The sequence below is a fragment of the Pantherophis guttatus genome, chromosome 7, assembly GCF_059756535.1.
Source record: "Pantherophis guttatus breed Tessera chromosome 7, ASM5975653v1, whole genome shotgun sequence".
NCBI lineage: Eukaryota > Metazoa > Chordata > Lepidosauria > Squamata > Colubridae > Pantherophis > Pantherophis guttatus.
In genome coordinates this window covers 86,865,073-86,892,320 of record NC_142069.1, presented here as the reverse complement: position 1 = coordinate 86,892,320, position 27,248 = coordinate 86,865,073, and the positions used below count along the sequence as shown (strand labels likewise).

Genomic DNA, 27,248 nt, shown 5'->3' with positions numbered 1-27,248 from the left:
CTATTTCTCATCTCTCTCATCTCTCTCTCATCTCTCATCTTTAATCTATCATCTATCTTTATCTATATCTATCTATCTATCTATCTATCTATCTATCTATCTATCTATCTATTTCTCATCTCTCTCATCTCTCTCTCATCTCTCATCTTTAATCTATCATCTATCTTTATCTATATCTATCTATCTATCTATCTATCTATCTATCTATCTATCTATCATCTATCATATCTCTCTATATATATATCTATCATATCCATCCATCCATCTATCTATCTATCATCTATCTATCTCTGTATATGTATCATGTATCTATCTATCTATCTATCTATCTATCTATCTATCTATCTATCTATCTATCTATTTCTGTATATGTATCATGTCTATCTATCTATCTGATTGCTGTCTGCAAGGCAAGTCTGGACCGCTTACAATGTTAAATCCAACAACACCATCACAATTATGTGTGTCCAATAACAATAAAAATACAAGTTATTAAAAGACAGGGGAGGGGAGGGAGCAGGATGCATAAGGAGGAGTGGGGGATCTGCCACCCATCAACCACCTCCAGCGAGGCCCCTCCCCCATTGGGCCCCCAAAAATTTCTACCATGCTAGTGTCCAGGGCTACCATTTTTTTGAGAGGCCCAGACTGACCCCTAGTATCCCAAAGCAAGTGTGCTCTGATCAGGGCAAAACACAGGATCTGGAAATGCAACATTACACCCCTTAGAAAGCTATTAGCCCAAGTGTGGTCCACCTCCCTTTTTGCCATCTTCTCCTGTCTGCATGCTAAAAGCTTCACGGGTATTTAAAACTATAAGTGGCACTTCAACCCCAAGTCTTTGTCTTTCCCCATTGCTAAATAAGCAGCAATCTGTAATCTAGATGGAAAATATAAAATCCACAAAATGTATGTGATAGCAAAAGCATCGCCTCCTAAGAGATCTCTCTCTGCGTTTTCTTACAAAGGACAGAGAGGGAGGGAGGGGGAGGGAGGGAAAGAGGGAGGGAGAGAGAGGAAAGAGTGAGGGGGAGAAAGAGGGGGGAGGGAGAGAGAGAGAGAAGGAGGGAGGAGGAGAGAAGGAGGGAGAAAGAGAGAGGGAGGGAGGGGAGAGAAAGAGGGATGGAGAGAGAGGAAAGAGAGTGAGGGGGAGAAAGAGAGAGAGGGGAGGGAGGGAGAGGAAAGAGAGAGGGAGGGAATGAAAGAGAAAGGGAGGGAGGGGAGAGAAAGAGGGATGGAGAGAGAGGAAAGAGTGAGGGGGAGAGAGAAAGAGAGGGGGGAGGGAGGGAGAGAAAGGGAGGGAGGGAGGTAAGGAGAGTGGGAGAGAGAGAGAAAGAGAGAGAGAGAGAAAGAGAGGGAGGGAGGAAAAGAGAGGAAGAGAGGAGGAGAGAGGGAGGGAGAAAGAAAAAGAGAGTTCTGGTGATTCTTCAGCCTTGCTCTCTCCTGGACTCTGCTCTGATCAGAAAAGTTGGGGGGGGGGTGTCTCCCCAAAAAGGAAGTACAGTTAGTCCTTGACATACAACAGCTTGCTTAAGTGACCGTTCAAAGTTACAACAGAACTGAAAAACGTGACTTATGGCCATTTTTCAGAGTTACGACTTTTGCGGAAACCCCACAATCACAGCTGCAGTGTCCCCCGGGGGGGGGGTCACTTGATCCTTTTTTGCGACCTTCTGACAAGCAAAGTCAAAGGGGAAGCCACATTCACTTAACTACCACCTGCAGTGATTCACTTAACAACCGTCACAAGAAAAGTCATAAAAGGGGACAAAGCTCACTTAACAAATGCCTCGCTTAGCAACGTAAATTTGGGGCTCTATTTCAATTAAAATTGGTGGTACAGAAGTCTACGTACTATTGCTACCCTTCCTTCCTTCCTTCCTTCCTTCCTTCCTTCCTTCCTTCCTTCCTTCCTTCCTTCCTTCCTCCCTCCCTCCCTCCCTCCCTCCCTCCCTCATTCTCTTTCTCCTTCTCCTTCCAGGTGACGCAGTGGTGAGAATGCAATATTGCAGGCTGACTCTGCCCACTGCCAGCAGTTCAATTCTAACCGGCTCAAGGTCGACTCAGCCTTCCGTCCTTCCGAGGTCGGTAAAATGAGGACTCCGATTGTTGGGGGCCACAGGCTGACTCCGTAAACCGCTTAGAGAGGGCGGGCTACAAAGCACTGGGAAGCGGTATACACGTCTAAGTCAGAGGTGGGTTCTACTTACCTTTATTACCGGTTCTCAACGGGATCGCACTCGCACGCGCGCCTTACTTTTGCATATGCGCAGATCACTGATGACGAAATCTGGGGCAGTGGACGGGGCCTCCCGCCGGTTTTACTACCGGTCCGAATCGGGGGCAACCCACCACTGGTCTAAATGCTATTGCTATATCTCTGTGCCAATTCACAACATTCACTCAGATGGTCTTTCAAATGCGCTGACCTCTCTTCAGTGGTGAAATGTAAAATTTGTTACTACCAGTTCCGTGGGCGTGGCTTGGTGGGGGAGGGGTAATATGACTGAGTGGGTGTGGCCAACTATTTTTTTTTTTACTTTTAAAACCATTTTTTCTACAACCTCTTCAGCTGAGGTTGTAGAAAATGCTTTTAAAGTCTCTGATGATCCCAGCTGAGCCGCGCGATCATCAGAGGCTTTTTTTTTTACTTTTAAAAGCATTTTTTCGGCCAAAGAGGTTGTAGAAAAAATGCTTTTAAAAATAATATTTATTTATTTATTTGTTTTAATTTATATACCGCCCTTCTCCAGCAGGACTCAGGGCGGTGAACAGCCAGAATAAAACGAAACATACAAAATTTAAAAACAGTTTAAAAATAATTAAATATTTTTGGCCGCAATTTAAAACAAACCCAATTAAAATCAATTAAATTTAACCCAAAACTGTGGGATCAAGCCAGCCCGGCTAGGTGAAATAAATAAGTTTTCAGGGCCCGACGAAAAGTCCAGAGGTCTGGTATTGTACCTATCTCTGGGGGGAGGTTGTTCCAGAGGGTGGGCGCCGCCACAGAGAGGCTCTCCCCCTGGGGGTCGCCAGCCGACACTGTCTGGCGGACGGCACCCTGAGGAGGCCCTCTCTGTGCGAGCGTACTGGCCGGTGGGAGGCTATTGGTGGCAGAAGGCTGTCTCGTAAATACCCCGGCCCTAAGCCATGGAGCGCTTTAAAGGTGGTCACCAACACCTTGAAGCGCACCCAGAAGACCACCGGGAGCCAGTGCAGCTCACGCAGGAGAGGTGTCACATGGAAGCGCCCCATCGCTCCCATAATCCCCCGCGTGGCCGCATTCTGCACCAGCTGGAGCCTCCAGGTGCACCCCAGGGGGAGCCCCATGTAGAGAGCATTGCAGTAGTCCAGGTGGGAGGTGACGAGAGTAATAATAATAAAAGCCACTGATGATTGCGCGGCTCAGCTGGGCAATGGGGGGGGGGCGCGCAGGGATTTTTGCTACCGGTTCTACGAAGCACCCGCCTCCATCGCTACCGGATCAGACGATCCGGTCTGAACCGGGAGCATTTCACCCCGCCTCTCTTCCTGTTGCATTCAAGGCGATTAGCCCCGATGAGATCTGTCAGCTAATAAAGCTTTCAGAAAAATGCTCTCCTCCCCGCCCCTCCCCGTGGAAGATTGGCAGCGGTGGCATTTAATCTGAACAGAAAGGTCACACTAGCAAGTGTGTAAGGGAGGGGGAGAGATTTCTCATAACCATTGCCCTGGGTTAACTTCTTCAGTGCCTATCACGTTTGAAGATTTCCTCGCCTGTGTAAGCTGAAAATGTTGCCAAGTTGGGGTTTCGAACTTAAGACTGTCTCAGAACAAATTTAAAGACAAGGGAGTTGATTCCAAGTTGCGTATCGCGTGTACGAATTTTACAAAAAGCCCAATGTTTGCATTTATGATCCATTTGGCTCCGATCCATACAATCCATAGGTCTTTTCCAGGTTTCCAGAGCCCCAAACAAGGAATGTTTTGATGTCTCACTTAACGACAGACATGTTGGGCTCAGTTGTGGTCGTAAATCAAGGACTGCCTGTAATTCAACAGGCTCAAATCGAATTAAATTATTTTCTTAATTTGAAGGGTTTTTTTTTTTACACCACTCAAGAGGAGGAATCACATAACAGAATATTACCGTGTTTCCCCGAAAATAAGACCCTGTCTTATATTTTTTTGAACCCTGAAATAAGCGCTTGGCCCCGATTGGGCTTATTATCAGGGGATGTCTTATTTTGGGGGAAACTGGGTAGTACTGCAATATTTCATTGTAACAAAGTTCAAATACAGTTAAAAAAAACTTAATGCACTGAAAGGATTTCAAATAATTAGTAAAATTTGCACATCGTTCTACACATAAATAACAACAGTGAGGAAAACACACAGTTCACACATTTAGGAATATTAATTCCCTTGTTTATATCTGACTACATCTGAAATTTATTATTTTTTTTATTAGTAAAAAATATATTTCGTTACATTTTTATTTTTTTTTAAATTAAATTTATATGCCATCCATCTCACCCTGAAAAGAGATTAGTAATAAATTGCTGCTGGACAGATCAGCTTTTTTAACAAAAAGACATAAAACTATTTAATTTGAAGGGTATATTGTTCTGTTTGAAAACACCATACTTCATTCTAACTAATTAATTATTTGCTTTTGTTAGAATTATAGCAACATCATTCGTTTGAAAGCTGTCCCAAACTTACTGTTTTATGAACCGTGTCACTGAATTTATTCCAGATGTCATCTTTTGCTTATAGCCCACATCTGGTAGCCGACGGCTATCATAACACAAGAGTTCAGATCAGTTCATAGTTTACTGTAACACAAATGTTTGGCCAATAATTTTCCACATAGATCATATTTCTCTATCAATCTGGAAAGTCCTAAATTAAGACAAACTCGGTTTATTTAACTGAGTTCCTTGCTCCAGAAATGCTACGCTTCTGCTTATTCAAATACTTGAGAATAAGCAGAAATAACCCTACACCTAGGGATTCATAAACCGTGTTTTTTTTAATTCTTAAACAAAATCCCTCCTTAATGTATATTTAAGGAAAATAAATGCTCTATGAAGTTTCTCGGCATCTGTTGTTTTTCAGTCACTAAGCCGTGTTCAACACTTTGTGACATCATGGACAACAGATCTCAGTCCTCCGCTATCTCCTGGAGCAGGGGTCAGCAACCTGTGGCTCCAGAGCCGTATGCGGCTCTTTGGGCCCTCTGCTGTGGCTACGTCGGGTGATCCCACCACTGGCTGGCCCCGCCCCTCGCCCTCCCCTCCCAGTCACTCCTCGCCTGGCCTGAGAAGGTAAGGGTGACGGCGGTGGATAGAGAAGCAGCCAGGGGAGATACAGAGAGAGGGGGAGAGAAAGAGATACAGAGAGAGGGGGAGGAAGGGAGGGAGGGGAGAGAGAGAGAGAGATGTCACAAGGGTTTTGTGGTTCCTGGTGTTTTTTTAACAACTGGTTCTCTGCCCTAATGGCCATCTGGGTAGGCGTGGCTGGGGGGGGGTATGTGACTGGTGGAAGTGAGTGACATTGAGTTGGCCACGCCCACCCAGGTTTTGTGACTCCCGGTGTTTTCTTTTTTGTGGGAAACGGGTCCAAATGGCTCTTTGAGTGCTTAAGGTTACAGACCCCTGTCCTGGAGGTTTGTCTAAATTCATGTTCATCACATCAATGTCCTTATCTAATCAACTTATCCTCTGCCGTCTCCTTCTCCTTTTGCCTTTCGTCTTTCCCAACAATCAGGGTCTTCTCCAAGGATCTTCTTCTCTCTCCTCATTTGGTGGCCAAAGTTTTTGAGCTTCAAGCTTTGGCATCTGTCCTTCCAGAAAACAGTCAGGCAGTGGTGACATCCTCCGCGGATTGCCACCGGTTCGCTGCCAACGCATGCGTGGTGCGTGCCAAAAGCACACTGCACGGGCATATGCATTGCGCACCAAACGCACGCTTTGCGTGGAAAAAGAAGGCTTAACAAGGTAAGTAGAATGGGGGATGGGGACGACAGCTGTGCTGCACGATTTAGATCCACTAGAAAGAAGGATTTCCTGCTTTCTAGCGAATATAAACCACACGGCACAGCTGATCGTTGGAAATACCGGTTCGGATAAACTGGTAGCTTTTTACCGAACCAGTGCAAACCGGTAGCATTTCACCCCTGCAATCAGGGTTGATTTCCTTCAGGATCGACTGATTTGATCATCCTTGAATGTTGATTTAAATCACGATTTAAACCATGATTTAAATCACTAGTAAAAAGGTTTGATTTAAATAAAGTCGATTTAAATCATAATTCGTAAACAGCAACTGTCACCTCTGTCCCGCAGCGACTCCTCTTCTGACCCGCTGTTGACTCACCAACAATCCCAGTCACTTTTATGGGATGGCTGGTGACGCGGCAGTGACACAAGGTGAGGGACATGATGGGCAACAGGTGAGGGGATGCCCGCTAACAGACAGTGCCCTGATGGATCTGAAATGACAGCTGCTCTTTAAATGCAAGGACTCGTTCTTGCTGGTAGTTAGAATCTTTAATATTATTATTTGCCAACAAAATGAAGGTTTCCTATTTAGCTTGCAGAGCATGGATTCATTGAATGAGTTGACCAACAATGTAAATATTGCAAAATATACAGCCTCGTGCTCCATAACTAAGCTCCATTTCATGCTGAATAAACTAATTTATTAATGCATCTTAAATAGAAAACTATCTTTAGATAGATTTTTGCTCAAAAAGCATTTTATTAAAATAAATTTGATAAAAATGAAAAAAATCCAATTTAAATTTTTTTAAAAAACTGATTTAAATTTTAAAAATCTGGTGGTTTTTTTTTTTTTTTTTGCTTTAAAAAAAAAAATCATCGATTTTTATCCACCCTACTCAAAAGTCTTCTCCAGCATCACAATTTGAAAGCATTCTCAGTATTACCATCAGGCGTTACTAAATTCCCACGTTTTCTACTAGCTTCTGGATAAGCAAATATTAATTCACTCCTGCAAAAGTCCTGAAAAGTTAGGTTTCCTTCAACTGTAATCAAATTATTTCCGGCTGTGTGACTCTCATATCCAAAACAACTAGGGGAATTCATCGCAAAGCTGTGATATTGTTAAAAGTCCTTTTCCATGAACGCAAAAGAAGCTATAAGATAAATACATTTTTTGCAGAGAATAACATACAAAGTAGTTCTCGGTTTAACAAGACCCACGTCCCACTCTTGCAATCTTTATAAAGAGAGAGAAGATGGCCCCATTTGTTTATTTTAAAGCCTCTAGCCCCCTCCTGGGTCAAATTAGCAGAATATAATTCAAAAGTACAGAACAGAAGGTACGGGGAAAAACCATCTTATCAGTTTGTCTATATTTGATACTGGCTGATAACCTGGCATTGCCCAGGTTTTTATTTATCCCAATCCTGTATTAGACAAGAAAAGGACTGGCTCAACCACTGTGGTGAGAATTAGAGACCTAATTGCCCTGGCCAACAGCCTGGGAAAATTTTTACAGGGAACAGTCCTTGAGGCGATTATCTGCATTAGCAGGCACCTTCCCCGACAGTTTGTCCTCTTTTGCTTGAAGCTGAGGGCCTAGGGTGTTGTTGTTGTTTTTTTAAAGAAGCAATCCCCCTTAGCAAAGGGAGCCCCCTTGTGGAGTACTATGAAGCCATTACCATGGCAACTCCACTGCTGTACAGTAGAAGCCATTTTAAGGCACAACAGGCTGTATTTTAATAGAACTTGAATCCAAAATGCACAGTATCACTGTCAAAAGTACTGTGATTTGACACTACAGATATAATTCATTCCTTTTCATTTCAGCAGCCCAGGCATTCCAGAGTTATGCTGGAACACACACACCGAGGGGTGTTAGGGGTGTTTTACCCCCACAGTATTTCTTTCAAGGGAGTAAGTCAACTGTGTACCAAGTTTGGTTGAAATTGCTCAAGGTGTTCCAGAGTTATGCTGGAACATACACACACAGCGATAGATAGATAGATAGATAGATAGATAGATAGATAGATGGATGGATGGATGGATGGATGGATGGATGGATGGATGGGTGGATGGATGGATGGATGGATGGATGGATGACGGATGGACGGACTGACTGAAATAGTTCAACAGACAATAGCAACGAAGGGAATCTACTGAAGGATGTTCAATGGTTACCTTGATGGAAAATAATTCTCTTTTCTGTTGTCAGCCACTTCATTTCAGAAAATATAAACATTTGAATACAATTCAAGGACATATAAACGGAACTCATGTTTACAAATGCTCTCTAATCCTGAGGACCAGGAAGGTGGAGAATGGGCCTCTTAAGGCCATTATGCTTCTTGTATAAAGTGGAATTCAGAAACAACAACATCAGTCAAAAGGTAACACAATAGGCCTATTCTGCAGGAACAAATGGAAATCAGATTACTTCAGAGCGAAGATGGAAATAAATGGCTGGTAAGGTCAGACAAAAGGTAATCTTATTCATACACTAAATCATCTTTCCTTTGTGGAAAAGAAAAATTAAGGTAATTTCAATGGCCAATAAATAATGCATGAAATCAGTTATATAAGCAGAAGAGCCATTAGGCTAGGAAATACAAAGGAAACAATTTCTACGTATTTCTAGTTCTGAGTACAACGTTAAGTACAAGTGCAGGCAAATAGTAAATTCTTCAGACAGAACTTTAAACAGGAGAGTTTAACATAAGCACTGAAACGCAGGTAATCTATCTATTATATCTTTCTATTCGACTTCTGGAGGCAAGTTGTTCCACTGATTAATTGTCCTCGCTGTCTGGAAATTTCTCCTTAATTTTGGGTTGCTTCTCTCCTTGATTAGTTTCCATCCATTGCTTCTTGTCCTGCCTCCATGTGCTTTGGAGAATAGGTTGACCCCTTCTTCTTTGTGGCAACCCCCGAGATATTGGAGGACTTCTATCATGTCACCCCTTGTCCTTCTTTTCATTAAACTAGACATACCCAGTTCCTGCAACCGTTCTTTGTATGTTTTATGTCCCCTAATCCTCTTTGTTGCTCTTCTCTGCACTCTTTCTAGAGTCGCAACATCTTTTTTATATCGTGGCGACCAAAATCGGATGCAACATTCCAAGTGTCGTCTTACCAAGGCATTATCAAGTGGTATAAAGATCACTTTACAAAAGGGGTCAGCAACCTGTCGCTCTGGAGCCAAATGCGGCTCTTTGGGCCCTCTGCTGAGGCTCCCTGTCAGGTGATCCCACCACTGGCTGGCCCCACCCCTTGCTTTCCCCTCCCAGTCACTCCTCACCTGGCCTGAGAAGGTAAGAGCGACGGCGGGAGATGGAGAAGCGGCTAGGGCAGAGACAGAGAGAGTGGGAGAGAGAGAGAGAGAGACATAGAGAGATACAGAGAGAGGGGGAGAGAGGAAGGGAGGGGAGAGGAGAAATATGTCAAAAGGATTTTGTGGTTCCCGGTGTTTTTTAACAACTAGTTCTCTGCCCTAATGACCGGCTGGGTAGGCATAGCTAGGGGGGGTGTCATGTGACTGGTGGAAGTGTCATCGAGTTGGCCACGCCCACCCAGGTTTTGTGGCTCCCGGTGTTTTCTTTTCTGTGGGAAACAGGTCCAAATGGCTCTTTGAGCATTTAAGGTTGGAGATCACTGCTTTACAAGATCTTGATTCTATCTCTCTGTTAATGCATTAACGCTCAAAAACAAACAAGATATGCTTGAATTCCTAGTAGAGCAAAGCAACCATAATTTTAGTAAAGTTAAGTACAGTAGACTAGAAGCATTTGAAATGTGGATTTACAGGCGGCTGTTACGTATATGTTGGGTTGAGAAAATCAGAAATGAGGTGGTGATAAGCCACCTGGAAAAGCCAAGGGAAATCATCAAAACCATAAAAAAAAGCAAAAGTTAGAATATTTTGGGCATGTGATGCGACACTCAGAAAAATATGGCATACTTCACTTAATCCTCCAAAGCAAGGGTCTGCCAAACTTAAATATTCAAAAGAGCCATTTGGACCCGTTTCCCACAGAAAAGAAAACACCGGGAGCCACAAAATATAAATATACAAAAGGATGAAGGCTATTGCTTAACGCATTGTAAGCCGCCCTGAGTCTCCGGAGAATGGCGGCATATAAATTAAAGCAAAAAAAAATTGGGCGTGGCCAACTCGATGACACTCACTTCCATCAGTCACATGACCCCCTAGCTATGCCTACCCAGCCGGTCATTAGGGCAGAGAACTAGTTGTTAAAAAACACCGGGAACCACAAAATCCTTTTTGACATCTCTCTCTCTCCCCTCTCTTTCTCTCTCCCCCCGCTCTCTCCCCCTCTCTATGTCTCTCTCTCTCCCCCTCTCTCTTGTCTCTACCCTGGCCGCTTCTCCATCCCCCGCCATTACCCTTACCTTCTCAGGTCAGGCGAGGAGTGACTGGGAGGGGAGGGCGAGGGGCAGGGCCAGCCAGTGGTGGAATCACCAGACAGGGAGCCTCAGCAGAGGGCCCAAAGAGCCACATGCAGCTCCGGAGCCGCAGGTTGCTGACCCCTGCTCCAAAGGAAAGATTAAAGACAAAACGAGGTCCAGGCAGAAGAATATCATGGCTTCAAAATCTAAGTTTGGGCAAAACTCAACAGCTCTTTTTCATTCAGCTGTCGATTAAAATAGGATTGCCAGCGTCCAATGACAGATATGGCACAAGGAGGAGCAGAAGAAGTATAGTAGAAAGATGTAGGAATGATTTGCCCTGATTTAAGAATATAATTTGTTCAAAAGGATTAGAAGCAAAAGAATGAAGTTGCACTCAATGCTAAAAATTTCCACCCTGTCTCAGAAATCTGGGTTGAAAGTAAGTGTATCATAAATGTTAATAAAGACAAATGGGAAGCCTTTTATTGGAGAACAGAGATCAAATAAACAAATATAAGATAGCTGGATATCTTATTAAGTATTTTAAAACTATAGTAGATTACAGACTGTAATTGATTACAAATGATTGCAAATTGGAGTTGCAAATTGAGCTGGCAGCTGTCATAAAATGCAAATCAACTTTAGGCTGCATAAACCGAAGCATGGTTGACCAAATTATGGAAAAGGAAAAATAATTCTGGCTATTGTGCTTTAAGAATCATGCTCACTTGAACAGGTTTCTCAAAAGAACAACAATCAGGATACTAAAAATAAGATTTCTTTACAGAGCCAGAAAGATAGCGAAGTTGAGGAGAGACAACGGAATGGGAATATAATAGCCCTCGCTAAAAACCCTAAAAAGATGTTACACAGAGAAGGTCAAGATTTGTTCTCTTTCATTCCAGTAATGGATTAGGAAGACGGATGCTGTCTGAACATTAAAAAAAAGACTTTTTAGCAGTAAAAGATGCTTGAGGGTGGAACCAATTACTCAGAAAAATGGGTTCCTTTCATTGGATGTGCTTCCAATGATGTGCTTCAGTCAGCCAACTTTTGGGGCTCTTGAATTTGGACTCCTGATGGAAGCAGGAAAGGGGTGTCTCTGAATAATGTTTTCAGTAACTACCGTGTTTCCCCAAAAATAAGTTGTTGTGGTCCGCCAGCAGCCTGAAGAGCTGACAGCGGAGTTGGACAGTGAGGAGGCTGAGGAAGAACAGGGGCCAGTCCTGGAGACTGGGAAAGGCCCGGACGAGGGCTCTGCATCGGAGGCAGAGATGGGGTCAGGGCCATCGGGGAGTGATGTGCAGACTCCAGAGCCTCCAGAGGCTGACAGCAGAGAGGCAGAGGAACAGGAGGAGCCTGTTCCTAGTGCACGCATGAGAAGAGCTGCCAGAAGGCAAGAGCAGCTACAGCAAAGAGGATGACTCGGGAGTAAGGCCCAGAGATGATTGGCCCCTCCCATAAGGCTTAAAACAAACCAGCAACGGCTCTTGGGCTCTTTGTCGGAAAACACCATTGACAGACTTGTTCTTGTTTTGCTGCACTTATCTCTGGTCGGCGTCTTCTGCTTCTGAACTTTTGCCAAGAGAAGCCTTTGGCAGTTTGCCTAATTATACCAAGGTTGGTGATTAGACTGAAGGGTTTGTGTTATGAAGAGTTTGTTTTGATTTAGTTTGGACTACGCGGAGAATGAGTTCATTCTCAGCTGTTCTAATAAAGTCTGTTTGTTTTGGAACTGTTTGCGTCAACTACTACCTACTTGGGCCTGGGTCACAACACCTGTCTTATATTTTTTTTAAACCCCAAAATAAAAGTGTGGCCTTATTTTTGGGGAGGTCTTATTATTTTGGGGCACGTGGAGCAAGATGGGGCTCCTCTTGCCATCTTACCTGATTTCCAGCTCTGCGTTTAAATATTTTCAGGGAGGGCTTATTTTTTGGGGGGGAGGCTTATTTTAGCGCATGTGCTCAAAAGCCTGATTGGGCTTATTATTAGGGGATGTCTTATTTTCAGGGAAACAGGGTAGGAGTTGCTTTGATTCGGGCTTCTAGTTCTTTGAAACAACAAACAACATTCTCCATAAGGAACGTGGAGTTGGATGAGAACAGGATCAAACCGGCTGAAGTCCAGCTTGTTTTCCCCTTCGTTTTCTCCCTGTCCATGTATCTCTTCCAGGATGTGTCTATAAATGAAACTTTACAACTTCCAGGTGTTGTAAACTCAGAGCCAGGGTTTGAAAAATAACAGATTTCTAGTGGATTTCTTGTGTCTTCTGATTGCACATGTCAACCCTCAGGTGTCAAGAAACACAATTTTTCATATTAGCCTCTTTTCGTTTACGCCAATAAAGGACTGAAGCCAGAGAAAAAGAAAGGAAATTGAACAATTTGCAAGGGAAACATGATTTTTATTTGTAATAAATCTCAAATACACCACCGGTGGGTGTCAATAGTCCAAAATATACCCTGTTTCCCTGAAAATAAGCTCCCCCCCCGAAAATATTTAAACTCATGCGCAGCTGTTCCCTGCCATTTCCTCTGGTTTCCTCCACGCGCCCCAAAATAATAAGACCTCCTCGAAAATAAGGCCAAGTGCTTATTTCGAGGTTCAAAAAAATATAAGACAGGGCCTTATTTTCGGGGAAACACGGTATAACAAGGCCATACCACAAATGTGGCGAAACCTATTGGTACAGGTAGTCCTTGATTTACGATAGTTCATTTAGTGACCATTCAAAGTTACAACAGCACTGAAAAATGTGACTTACGGCCGTTTTTTTACAGTTACAACCTTTGCAGCATCCCCATGATCGCGGGATCAAAATTCAGATGTTTGGCAACTGGTCTCATATTTATGACCGTCGCTGTGTCCCAAGGTCAGGCGATCCCCTTTTGCGACCTTCTGACGAGCGAAGGTCAATGGGGAAGCCAGATTCACTTAACAGCCGGGTTACTAACTTATCAGCTGCAGGGATTCACTTAACAACTGTGGCAAGGAAGGTCGTAACATGGGACAAAATTCACTTAACAAATGTCTCACTTAACAACAGAAACTTTGGGCTCAATTGCGGTCATACGTGGTTAAGTCGTAAATTGTTTTTCCTAAAATTCCCCTTTTGGGGAAGATGTCTTTTGGATAGATAAAGCAAAATTAGAACTTTTTGGTTATGTCACAGCCACTCTAGGGTCACAGAAGAAGAAAAAAATGAAGCTTTTTGGAAAAGAACTTCAACTCTACAGTTAAAGATGCAAAAACTCCCACAATATTATGGAGTTGCTTTGTGGCCTCCGGCACCAAGTGCCTTCTATCTGTGCAAAGCACAATGAAATTAGAAGATTATCAAGGCAGCTTCCGTCCCAGACTTATGGGTACTCCTGTTGTGGCCTTTCGGCCGCCAGCCCTTCCAGCAGCCAAATCGGATGAGGAGGAGGTGTGGGAGTAAGGGTCAGCAGCAAGGGAACCTGAGAGCTCTGAGGGGGAAGAGGGAATGGACCTGGCAGAGAGAAAGAGGCAGAGCCTGGAACGTCTGTCAGCCCTCAGATGGAGAGTCAACAGCCCCCACGTCTGGAGGTGGTTGATGAAGAGAAGGAGGAACAGCTGGGTCCAGTGCCTGATGCGCAGATGCACAGAAGGCAGAGGAGAGGAGAGCAGTGGAAATCTATGGGCCGGTCCTTGGGACAGAAGAGCCATCGCTGCTAGCGAAACCCCACTCTAGCTCTGGGAATAAAAGGCAGGGGGCGGAGATGAGTAGATGTGGCAGACAATTATTCATCTTCATGCCGGACAGATTTGTTAGGCTGCGGTGAGAGAGAAACTTTTTGCCGGGGCTGCTGGCGCTCCTAATAAAGGAATCTTTTGAGTTCACGTCAGAGGGTTTGTTGTGTTTGGAGAGCTGGGTCAGAACAGCTCCATTGATGGAGGTTTTGAAGAAGAGATTAGTCTGGAATGGTAGGGTCTCCTGCTTGAGCAGGGGGTTGGACTAGAAGACCTCCAAGGTCCCTTCCAATTCTGTTATTCTGTATTCTGGAGCCAAACATAGTGCCCAGACTTAGGAACCCTTTCTGGGAATCATTGAGGTTTATCTGTGCCCTCAGAGACACCTTGAATCAGAACGCAAACGTTGGTGGAACCTTCTTGGAACTTCTGAAAAGGCTTCGTTGTAGACAGGAGATAAGCGCTGTTGTATCTTTCCCCTTCTGTTATTTATTATTATTTATTTATTTATTCAACTTATATACCGCCCTTCTCCCCAGGGGGACTCAGGGCGGTGGACAGCCAAACTTAAAACACATATAGTACAAAAGTTAAGAAAAAACTAAAATAAACTAAATCATCGGCATGTCCAATTTAAAATCCCAGATCTGCAAAATCGAAAAGTTCCCAATTTAAAACCCAGAATCAATAAAATCGAAAATTTAAAAACCCCATTAAAACCATTTAAACTAGGCCAGCTTGTTGGAATAAATAAGTCTTCAGGGCCTTTCGGAAAGTGCGGAGATCCGGGATCAGTCGTATTCCAGGAGGTAGCTCATTCCACAGGTTGGGTGCCCCCACAGAGAAGGCTCTCCCCCTGGGGGCCGCCAGCCGACATTGCTTGGCCGACGGCACCCTGAGGAGGCCCTCTCTGTGCGAGCGTACTGGCCGGTGGGAGGTTATCGGTAGCAGCAGGCGGTCTCGCAGGTATCCCGGCCCTATGCCATGGAGCGCTTTAAAGGTGAAAACCAACACCTTGAAGCGCACCCGGAAGACCACTGGGAGCCAGTGCAGCTCGCGCAGGAGAGGTGTTACGTGGGAGTGCCCTGTGGCTCCCATAATCACCCGCGCGGCTGCATTCTGGACCAGTTGGAGCCTCCAGGTGTAATTTGAGAGAGAGCTGTTCAATTCTAACATAGATGGCCTCTTTGATCCCTCCGTAGTCCTCTCGGTCCAGAATGTGGACTTTGCTGTCTTCAAAAGAGTGACTTCTGTCTTTCAAATACAGATGGATTGTTGGCATTTTGTCCCGATGGTACCTTTGGGACAACCACGACCTGGATGAGTGAGAAGCTCCATAGATATCTGTTAACCCTAGGCACACCCAACGTGAATTCTCACAACAAATGTTTAACAAAGCCGCAGCAAGCAGCCGGCCAGTGTTAAGACCTTTCAGCAGAAAGGAACTAAAAGAAAAACACAGCTGAAAAACAGCCGGATGCTCTCATCCCTTCGCTCTGGGAATGTTCCTGGTTCAAAATCCTGGTTTGTTAAAAAATATCTGGAATTTGGACAGAAGTAATGACCAGTAAAAGAAGTAAAGATGAGGGACGCGGTGGCTCCAGTGGCTAAGACGCTGAGCTTGTCGATCGAAAGGTCGGCAGTTCAGCGGTTCGAATCCCGAGTGCCGCGTAACGGGGTGAGCTCCCGTGACTATGTCCCAGCTTCTGCCAACCTAGCAGTTCAAAAGCACATAAAAAATGCAAGTAGAAAAATAGGGACCAACTTTGGTGGGAAGGGAACAGGGTTCTGTGCGCCTTTGGCGTTTAGTCATGCCGACCACATGACCAGGGGTGAAAATCACTTACCTTCCCTACCGGTTCGCAAATGTGAGTGCCCGCGCCTCCTCCACACATGCGCAGAAGGCGCGCATTCGCAAAGGATCAAAAACGGGACATCTGGGTGAGTGGGCGGAGCCTCCTGCCGCTGGCGCTACCCGATCGCGTGATCCGGATAGATCCGGCTGAATTTCACCACTGCACATGACCACGGAGACATCTTGGGACACAGTTGGCTCTTCGGCTTTGAAACAGAGTTGAGCACCGCCTTCTAGAGTCATATGTACGATGGGAACATTTAATGACCAGTCAAAAGGACTGGGACAACTTGGGAGAAGCTTTCCCAGCCAGGTCAGATCCCGCAGATATAAAAGATTCAACTTTTTTTTTTGTATGTCGTGCAAGCACGTTTCACCCTTTCTCTAGAGGTAAAATTCTATTTCTGTACGGAATATATTTCACCTAATTTGAAAAAAAAGTCCTACTTAAAATTGCTCTAATGTGTGTTCTCCCTTCTGCTGAATATTGTTCTTTTTTTTTTTTACTCAGTGCATTAAACTCTTGAGATATTAACACCGTTTCAGTTAATTCAAATAATTCTACCATTATGTTCTTTTCAGATTTTTCTGCTCGGCTCACAATCCACATAATTTTATGGTACATATGGACAGCTGCTAAAATGAACATTTGCTGCCTTTTACTAAATAAGGACACTAATAATGGATGTTCAGGAAAAGTCTATGGTAGGGGTATCCACCCTCAGCAACTTTGAGATTTGTGGACCTCAACTTCCGCCAACCGATTTATTGCTAAACAGTGTATGCACAGAAATCTTCTTAAACTAACAGTCGGGCACCTGCCTGGAATTAGATAAGGGTCTATAGAATCCAAGGAAGGTTGGGCTTAATTTGCTTGTGGCTACGTAGGGATTCTAGGCTGATTCCTCTTTTGACTCCACCCCCAAGTTCTGCCACTCCTTCTCCTACACAGATAATGTTGTTGGCCTGCCACAGGAGATATCTCCAGGGCTGGGCTCCTGGGAGTTCCCAGGGGTTCGGGAGAACCTCTAGCTTAGATTCTGTGCAGTTCGGAGAACCCCCAAATGCCACTCCTGGCTGGCCCCACCCACCCACCCCTGCCCACCCCCCAGGAGTCCCCATGTGGCCAGTTTTGGATGCAGGGCGCATGTGGAGGCTCGGGGAGGGCAAAAAACGGGCCTACTGGAAGTTCAGGAAGGCCGGAAACGGGCCCATTTCTGACCTCCAGAGGGCCTCTGGAGCCTGGGGAGGCCATTTTTGCCCTCCCAGAGGCTCAAGGAAAGCCTCCGGAGCCCAAAAAGGGCAAAAATCCCCCCCCACCGTGGTACAGGAGGCTGACTAGGTCACGCTCACCATAGCCACACCCACCCAGCAACCAGGCAGAGAACCCCTTGCTAAAATTTTTGAAGCCCACCCCTGGATACCTCCCATCACAATGCCATGCCTGCCATCTTGAAAAATTCTTGACACAAATCCTGCCACTTCAGCGGGCTAGCACCATTTAAGCTTGCCCTGAACCAGGACTTTTAAAAAACCTATTTCAAAAATGGAACATATTGGAAAAAAAAACACAATTCGGCGTTCCCCATAATCAGGATGAAATAATTCAGACTACAGTGAAGAAAAAAAAAAAGCACCTCGCACCTCAATCTTTTAACCATATTCAGCAAAAGGTGACATATTTTGTGAAGACCGGCTGCAGCTGAATCCTTCGTTTAACCTTGTTTAATCTCCAGCAGTGGCCAAAACTGTGGAAACCTTTTGGGAAAAATATATTTTTGAGGTTTGATGGCTAATAACACCACTTGTTTTTTGAAGTTTCAAGAGAATCCTATTCCACTGCTGGAATGGCTGGGAATAGCCCAGACCTTCACCCAATTGAAAATCTAGGGAGCCGACTAAAGAAACTGGTTAGTCAGAAGCGACCCAGCAATAAAACCCAGTTAATAGAAGCCATCATTCAATCTTGGTTTCACATTAGAACAGCTGCAGAACTAAAAGACTAGGTTCACTCCATGGGAAGACGTTGTAAGGCTGTAATTCATGCTAAAGGTTACCCAACTAAGTAGTAACCAGGGATGAAATCCAGCAGGTTCTGGAGAACCGGTAGCGGAAATTTTGAATAGTTCGGAGAACTGGCAAATACCACCTCTGGCTGGCCCCAGAGTGGGGTGGGAATGGAGATTTTGCAATATCCTTCCCCCAGGAGAGGAGGGAATGGAGAGTTTGCAGTATCCTTGCCCTGGAGTGGGGTGGGAATGGAGATTTTGCAATATCCTTCCCCTGCCATGCTCACCAAGCCACGCCCAAAGAACCAATAGGGAAAAAATTTGGATTTCACCCCTGGTATTAACTGACACGGTGATCATTTTTGTATATCTCATTTTTTTTCTAAGGTGATTATTTTTGTAGATGTCATTTTTTTCTACCTGTTTCACTTTCCTTCTTTATACTTTGCTATTCTAATAGCAAATCCTTCATAAAAGTTATTGCATTACATTCTTTTAAGGCCGTAATTCATGCTAAGGGTTACCCAACTAAGTATTGACTAACATGGGGATCATTTTTGTACATCTCATTTTTTCTACGTGTTTCACTTTCCTTCTTTATACTTTGCTACTCTAATAGCAAATCCTTCATAAAAGTTATTGCATTACATCCTTGATTAAATTATCTTTCCATTGATATATAATTTTATGGTACTATTACTACTGCCCCAAAAAAGTAGTGTTATTAGCTAGTTTTAGAAAATACACTTTTCCCAAAAGGTTTCCACAATTTCGGCCACTACTGTATGCCAGTGTTTCCTCAACCTTGGCTGAGGAATTCTGGGAGTTGTAGTTCACCCATCTTCAAGCTGCCTCGGTTGACAAAAACACTGGTCTATGTGAAGGACTCAGCTACCCATTGAAAAAATAATAATAATTCTTTGTTAGAGGGGGTGGGATCCACGAGAACAGGGCATGGCACAGTTTGAAACTCTTCTCTCCTGACCAGCTCCCACTGCCTTCTTCCTCACATTAAGAGCCTTGGTAGTACAGTGGTCTAAAGCATCCTGTTATTAACACCAGCTGCCTGCAATTACTGCAGGTTCGAATCTCACCAGGCTCAAGGTTGACTCAGCCTTCCATCCTTTCTAAGGTGGGTAAATTGAGGACCCAGTTGTGGGGGCAATAAGCTGACTTTGTATAAATATACAAAAGGATGAAGGCTATTGCTTAACGCATTGTAAGTCTCCGGAGAAGGGCGGCATATAAATCAAATTTAAAAAAAAAATACCACCCTGAATTTAATAAGCATGGGGGAGGAGGAGGATGGCAAGGGTACTGCCAAAAAGGACGCACCCTGGATGAAAGATAAGGATGTGACCAGGATGGATTCGCGTGGAACTGTGCCATCATCACAGCAGCTGTGCACAATTATGGCTTGTGTAGAATATTTAAAAAAAAAAAAAAAACCTCTGTTAATAGTCACAGCATGTTGGGTGGATTATCTGCTAAATAATTAATGCCCCATATTATTGTCAGCAGGTGCTTCTGCAATTAACCTCTGGATATTTAATTGGTTAATTTCCGCCAAGATGAAGAACAGGCCATCCTTAAAACACCAACCCAAGAGAGAAAAAGAAACATTCCGGCCAGCTGAACCAATAAGAATAATATCTGTTGAGTAAGAAATTTTGAAGGCAGAGACGGGTTTCGGTTCTAGAGTGAGGAATCTTTGGTCCATTCAGGTGGTGCCTGTGGAGCGCAGGTGTTTCTCGACTTGCGACCGTTCATTTAGGAACCGTTCAAAGTGGCAACGGCACACAAAAAAGCGGCTTATGGCCATTTCTCACACTTATGACCACTACATTCCCTGTAGTGAATTTTGATCATGGGGTTCATCTGCTGCCATCATCCTGACGTTATTTAAACGTCATTTATTACATTATTTTAATGGCTCGTCGTCTTATAGTTTGTCTGTTGATCAACTTCTGTTACACTGGCTTGCTCTGGAAAGACTAAAAGCCACGATGAACGGGATGAAATGACACACATAAATAAACTATGAACCTCCTTTCAAGAGAATCCCTCACGCAGCTGCCTTGTCTGGCGGGGGATTTTCAGCGACAAGCCTCACAGCAAATGACAAGGCGAGGTTTGGCGGGATTTGAATACAAAACATTTAATATTTATTGGGTGGCAAGGTTTCTTCACTGAAGAAAAATCTGGCCTATGGGCAGTGGTGGGATTCAGCCGGTTCGAGCCGGTTCGGTAGTTAAATTGCTGGCTGGCCCCCCCGTTCCCACCCTGCCCCTTCCCAGAGTCTCCACGCGCGCCTTTCTGGCTCCCAGGTAATTGCAGGGAGGCCTCCTAGGCCCGAAACTGGGCACTGAGGGGCGGCACATCCGCCCACGGCCCATTTTTGCTTCCAGGGAGTGCAGGAGGCCGAATGCTGCCTGCCACACCCCCTGGCCACGCCCACCAAGCATGCCCACAGAACTTTTAGTAAAAATTTTTGAATCCCACCATTGCCTATGGGTTAGAAAGCCTTACACCCAGTGGTGAAATTCAATATTTTTACTATCGGTTCTGTGGGAGTGGCTTGGTGGGCGTGGTGTGGCTTGGTGGGCGTGGCATGGGAAGGATACTGCAAAATCCCCATTCCCTTCCCACTCCTGGGGGAAGGATATTGCAAAATCTCCATTCCCACCCCACTCTGGGGCCAGCCAGAGGTGATATTTTCTGGTTCTCCGAACTACTCAAAATTTCCGCTACTGGTTCTCCAGAACCTGTCAGAACCTGCTGGATTTCACCCGTTTGCACCCCTAGAGCAGTGTTTCTCTAAAGCTGGCAATTTTAAGATATGTGGATTTCGCCACCACCCCCAGAATTCCCCAGCCAGACGTGTTATGTGGGGAATTCTGGAAGTTGAAGTCCACACATCTGAAAAGTCGCCAAGCTGGAAAAACACTGTGCTAGAGGTTGATTGCCATAGAACAATTGAGAGCCAGTTAGGACGTGGGGGATAGAGACATCCAAGTTCTAAGTCAGCTTCAACCATTCTTGGGTGTGGAGAGTAAGGAAGATGGCATTGCAAAGAGATTTGAAGACACTTTAGCCTATTATCTTATGGTCACGTTCTTCTTTATATTCCTTTTTGTCAGACACGAGTCCGCATGTGAAGATCCAATTAAACTGATTTATTGCTACTCATGTCCCAGGCACAGGAATCTTCTCAACTAACAGTCAGTACCTGCTAAGAGCTAGGGTAAGGGCAGGGGTGAAATCCAGCAGGTTCTGACAGGTTCTGGAGAACCGGTAGCGGAAATTTTGAGTAGTTCGGAGAACCGGCAAATGCCACCTCTGGCTGGGCCCAGAGTGGAGATTTTGCAGTATCCTTTCCCTGCCATGCCCACCAAGCCACGCCACCCCCACCACGCCACGCCCACAGAACCGATAGTAAAAAAAATTGGATTTCACCACTGGGTAAGGGTCAAGGGAATTCAAAGGAGGTTGGACTTCACTGGTGACTACATAAGGATTCTAGGCTGATCTCTCTTTTAACTCCGCCCCCAGTTTCTGCCACTCCTTTTCCTACATTTTTGAGGTAATGCTACACAACATATTGATAGAACTCTTGGGAATTTTTTTTTTTAAAAAGACATGTACATTGTATACATTGTATTAAATAATTACTTGGAATTTAATAAGTTCTGGACAAAGATGAGTTTTTCATGCTTTCAGAACCACAAAAATACTCTAATGTACACAGAACACACAAACATATATATCTGAGACAGGGCTGTTAAACTTGCGACCCGCGGGAAGGATGCGTCATGCGCTGGCCACGCCCACGCCGGGTTTAGCGAAGGGGGGGAAGTCATGATACGTCACATGACAACGCCATGATGACGTGAGTTTGACACTCCTGCTGTAAGATGATCTTGATGGAAATATGTGCCAAGAACCCCACTTAGATTAAGAAAGCATCTTTTTTTTTTTTTTTTAAATTAGATTTATATACCGCCCTACTCCTGAAGGACTCAGGGCGGTGAACAGGCACAAAATAAAATACATAAATACAAAAGTTAAAAGATATAATTAAAACCATATTAAATAATTTAGCCCAAGATAATTAAAAAATCCCAATAATTTAAAACAAATTAAAATTTCGATGTAAAAGAATTTTAGAATCTTTTAGAATCTTCATTATATGTTTATCAAATGCAATTGATATTATTTCAATGTAGCTATTTTTCTGGGGGGGGGGGTTCTCCCTTTTTGAAAAAGTGCAACATTATAAAAATAAGGCAATATTAGGGGTTTTATACACGATAAGAACATTACATCAAATGACAAATAACAATATTTCAATAACCAACTGATGGGTGAAGATTTAAATTTGGGAACTCACCTGACGCTCGTCTCGTGAACCGGTTAATCACTGGAGCTGAACAAAAAACAACAAAGATTGTGTCAGTCAAGTAAAATATACACAAACGGTTTTCTAAATTATGTGAATGCAGTTTTTAACCCATGGCAATTTTTTAATTTAATTTTATGCAGCTCAATGATCACAATCGATCTACATAAATGCCTGCTAAAATTTGAAATTCTGCCTGGGATGCAATTGTTAAAACTGTTTTCTTGAGGGGGAAAAAAAATAATTTTATGAAATTCGAAGGGAATGAGAAACAACTAATATAATAGTTAAGGGGGGTTGGGCGAAACAGAAACTCAAATGTGAAATTCCACTTTGATGTTCACTTCTCTTTTATCTCTCCAAGCAACAGCTCCTGGTTTTCAAAACTCTCTTCCTTCACTGTATTTGAAAATGTCATTTCCTCTCACTTTTATCTGCATAAGTTTTAATTGAAATGTAGAACAATCAGCTGTTGATTTCCAACACAACGTGATGGTCTCAAAAACCTATCAGAAAATCGGAAAGCCACACATACAGGTAATCCTCGCCTTACGACCGCAATTCAGCCCAAAATTGACATTGCTAAATGAGAAATTTGTTACGTGAGCTTTGCCCCATTTTACGACCTTTCTTGCCACCGTTGTTAAGTGAATCACTGCCTTTGTTAAATTAGTAACCCGGTTGTTAAGTGAATCTGGATTCGCCATGGACTTTGCTGGTTAGGACGCAAAAGGGGATCACGTTACTCTGGGATACTGCAATAGTCATAAGTACATGCCAGTTTCCAAGTGTTCTGAATTTTGACCACGTGACTGTGGGGATGCTGCAACGGTCGGAAGTGTGAACAACTTTTTTCAGTGCTGTTGTAACTTCGAACGGTCGCTAAGAGAAATTGTTGTAAGTCGAGGACTATCCGCACTGTGATAAAATGGCTATTCTGACTTTCCTCGAGGTCTGTGGGTGACACAGATAGCTGAAAAAATCCTTGCAATGTTCAGTTAGGGCAAAGCAGACCGATTTCCTGTGGAAGAATGGAAATAACCAGACAAGGACCATTTGCAGAAATTCAACTAAAAACAAAAATCCTACAAATTTCTTCATGCTTTCTAGTCTTGACCCAAATCAAGCGTGTGTGTCTCTTCAGGTGTGAAGAATCCAATCTGAAAGGAGGGTGGAAGCAGAGAGGACATCTGTATGTGCCTTTTGAAAGAGCTGTTTGCGCGCGACTTTGTGTGTGTTAAGAAAAAGACACGGAAGCATGGATTTCTGGTCCTGGAATTTGCTTCAAAGAGGTCAGAACTCAACTTGGACCAGGGGTTCCAAAAAGCAGATCTCCTGGACCATGAATCTAGGATCCTTAAACAGATCCTTAAACAGAGGGATAGAATCAAGATCACATAAAGTGTTAATACAACTTTATAATGCCTTGGTAAGGCCACACTTGGAATACTGCATCCAGTTTTGGTCGCCACGATGTAAAAAAAGATGTGGAGACTCTAGAAAGAGTGCAGAGAAGAGCAACCAAGAGGATTAGGGGACTGGAGGATAAAACATATGAAGAACGGTTGCAGGAACTGGGTATGTCTAGTTTAATGAAAAGAAGGACTAGGGGAGACACGATAGCATTGTTCCAATATCTCAGGGGCTGCCCCAAAGAAGAGGGAGTCAAGCTATTCTCCAAAGCATCTGAAGGAAGGACAAGAAGCAATGGGTGGAAACTCATCAAGGAGAGAAGCAACTTAGAACTAAGGAGAAATTTCCTGACAGTTAGAACAATTCATCAGTGGAACAACTTGCCTCCAGAAGTTGTGAATGCTCCAACACTGGAAGTTTTTAAGAAGAGATTGGATAACCATTTGTCTGAAGTGGTGTAGGGTTTCCTGCCTAAGCAGGGGGTTGGACTAGAAGACCTCCAAGGTCCCTTCCAACTCTGTTATTCTGTTCTAGATGCTTGTCTTACAACTGACCATGGAATACAGTTCTGTGGAACAGAAAACGTGAGAAGGTCCAGCTTTGAGTTTCTACAGCCTAATCTCTGCTCCCTCTTGAAAGTCACAGACATGTTGTCTTTTGACCTTCTACGTTTTGTCCTTCTATAAAATGGGTCCTTTTTATCGACGGACATCACGTCACAGCTGTGATTTCATGAATCGCCAGCCGTGTCCTGGATGGACCCCTGACTTGGTTTCAAAAGCTGGAGGTTGGAGAGGGATGACTGAATAACAAAAAGGCGTTCGATATTAACCAATCCAGCAAGCTTCAGATATAATCTGAAATGAATTAAGAAGCTGCAGTGGCGACGGTATAATTTTCTTCTGAGCAGCGTTCACCTTGCAAGCTAATCACTCAACACAGGGCTGAAGTGAGAGTTGTTCGTGTGAAAAAAACAACTTTCTGCGAAAAAACAAACAAACAAACAAGCAAAGCATTTCGGTTCACGGGGGAATTGCTTTCTACCCTGCTGTGAAGATCCACAAACAAAAAAATACTGTGAACGAAGGAATAATAATACTCCCTGCATTCATGCTTCTGAAACAAGACCAGTTCAATCCTAAAACCATAAAAAGGAAAATGTTTCCAATTTGAGCTCTGTATTTTTTTTTTTAAAAAAAGGGGAGGGGATGTGGTGGCTCAGTGGCTAAGATGCTGAGTTTGTCAATCGAAAGGTCGACAGTTCGGCGGTTCGAATCCCTAACGCGGCGTAACGGGGTGAGCTCCTGTTACTTGTCTCAGCATCTGTCAACCTAGCAGTTCGAAAGCACGTAAAAAATGCAAGTAGAAAAATAGGGACCGCCTTTGGTGGGAAGGGAACAGCGTTCCGTGCGCCTTCGGCGTTGAGTCATGCCGGCCACATGACCACGGAGACATCTTCGGACAGCGCTGGCTCTTTGGCTTTGAAACGGAGATGAGCACCGCCCCCTAGAGCCGGGAACGACTAGCACATATGTGCGAGGGGAATCTTTTTAACCCTAAACCTCACTCTAACCCTAATTAGACCATGGAATTAGACTACTGTGCTTAATTCCTGAAGGCAAATTCAAGTTTGTTTATTTTGCTCATTGGCCAGCAAAACAAAGGTTTAAAAAGTAAAATGACCACTCTTTGAATTAATAATGTAATGCCATCTATATGGAACAAGAAATAAGCTAAGTTGCTTGAGCGCTAAGACAAAAGTAAAATCACGATTCCAATATAATTAAGATAGTGAGCGTGAGACTTAATGATGTAGTAGAAACTAAAATCCTATAGTAAAATTAATTGTATCTTAAAAAGCGAAAGAGCTCAATGGACCAAATGACTCATTTTCTGCATTATTAAGGATGACTCTAGCAAGTGATAACAATCAAAATAATCATAATAAAAGTGTGTGTAAACAAACACAGATTGTTTAATTCACCAATTTGTATAAGCCAGGCTGGTTAGTGTGAAAGATCAGGTCCACACTTGAAAGTCAAATTAAACTGATTTATTGCTACTCATGGCCTGTGCACAGGAATCTTCTTAACTAACAGTCAGTAAAAGGATCGGCAGAATTCAAGGTAGCTGGACTTAGTTCGCTTGTGGCTACGTAGGGATTCTAGGCTGATTCCTCTTTTCACTCCACCCCCCGATTCTATTACTCTTTCTCCTATACAGCCATGGGTAATCTTTTAGCAGCCAACAACTGAATTTAATATTGGGTGTTGTGGCCCGTCAGCAACCTGTGCATCTAGTAACTGATTCTGACAGCGAAGAGGCTGGTATGGTGATTCGCCAGCAGCCTTTGCAGCTGGCACTCGAGTCGGACAATGAGGAGGCTGGAGAAGATGTGGTGCCAGAGGCGGGGACTCAGCCAGGGCCTTCAGAACCTCCAGAAGCTTCCTTAAGTGAAGAGGAAGAAGAGGAGGAGCCTCTTCTCGATGCACGGGCGCGCAGAGCTGCCAAAAGGCAGGAGTGGCTCCTCAGGAGGAGGTCTCCTCGAGAGTAAGGCTTGGGGCTAATTGGCCACTCCCTTAGCCTATTTAAGGAAGGACGATGACTGAGGCAATTTGCAGGGAACAACTTTGTTCACTCTCCTTTGCATCCTGATCTTAGTTCTCTTATCAGTTTCCTGCAAATTGCTTCTGGGCTTTCTGCCAATCCTAGTAAGATTACGTTTATTTATTCTTTGGATTCTTGTAGGCTGTTAAGAAAGTTAATTAACAGCCTTTGTTTGAAAAAGACTGATTTAATTTAGTAAACTAAGGTTTGTACAGACTTTGTGTGTGCTGCGTTCTTTGGGGTCCGTAGCTGGGGCAGAACATTGGGAGGATTACATAAAGGAGGTGACACCACTTTGCCAATATGGGGTTGGGACCAAAAAACATTATTTTGCAACTCGGATGTGCTTATTTTAGAGCTGACGCTACAATTTCCATGCATTTCGGTTACTACAGAAGAGGGCCACAAAAAAGGGGGATTCAAGGTCACAGATTTCCCAGTTCTGTCCTGTACCAATAATCTCTTTTTACAGTACAGTCTAAATCACCAATCCCAGGAAGGCTCCATTTTTTGCATATTGCAACCCTTTTGCTTCAGAGTTCATAATACACTTAAGTACATTGCAGGATACTACAAGTCAGTATCACTATTTGTTACTTGGCCAAATATACAGCCAGCACTGTGCTTCATGCAACAAGGCAATTTACTTCTCAGATCATCATTCTCTACTTTCTCTTTCAAAGTACCATATGAAGTTACCAGCTAACAAGCGGGAGACTTTCTGTTATAAATTCCAACTGCCAGAAATTGAACAAATTGCCCATATTACTGAGTTTGGGCTGAGCATCTAATAAGTGTGTGATCGTAGGCACCTTTGGTCCAATTCTGAAGCATTTTTGCAAGTGTTCCTT

General features: G+C 43.8%; 1 protein-coding gene across 2 annotated transcripts in view; it reads right to left on the bottom strand.

Annotated features, from left to right (window-relative positions):
* PRKAR2B (protein kinase cAMP-dependent type II regulatory subunit beta) overlaps positions 1 to 27,248 on the bottom strand; it is a 78,926-nt gene that overhangs the window by 26,246 nt on the left and 25,432 nt on the right. For both annotated transcript variants that reach the window (XM_034433625.3, XM_034433624.3), the window contains exon 2: positions 22,369 to 22,404. In XM_034433625.3, the coding sequence (XP_034289516.2) occupies positions 22,369 to 22,404 (36 nt within the window). The remainder of the gene's footprint in view (positions 1 to 22,368; positions 22,405 to 27,248) is intronic.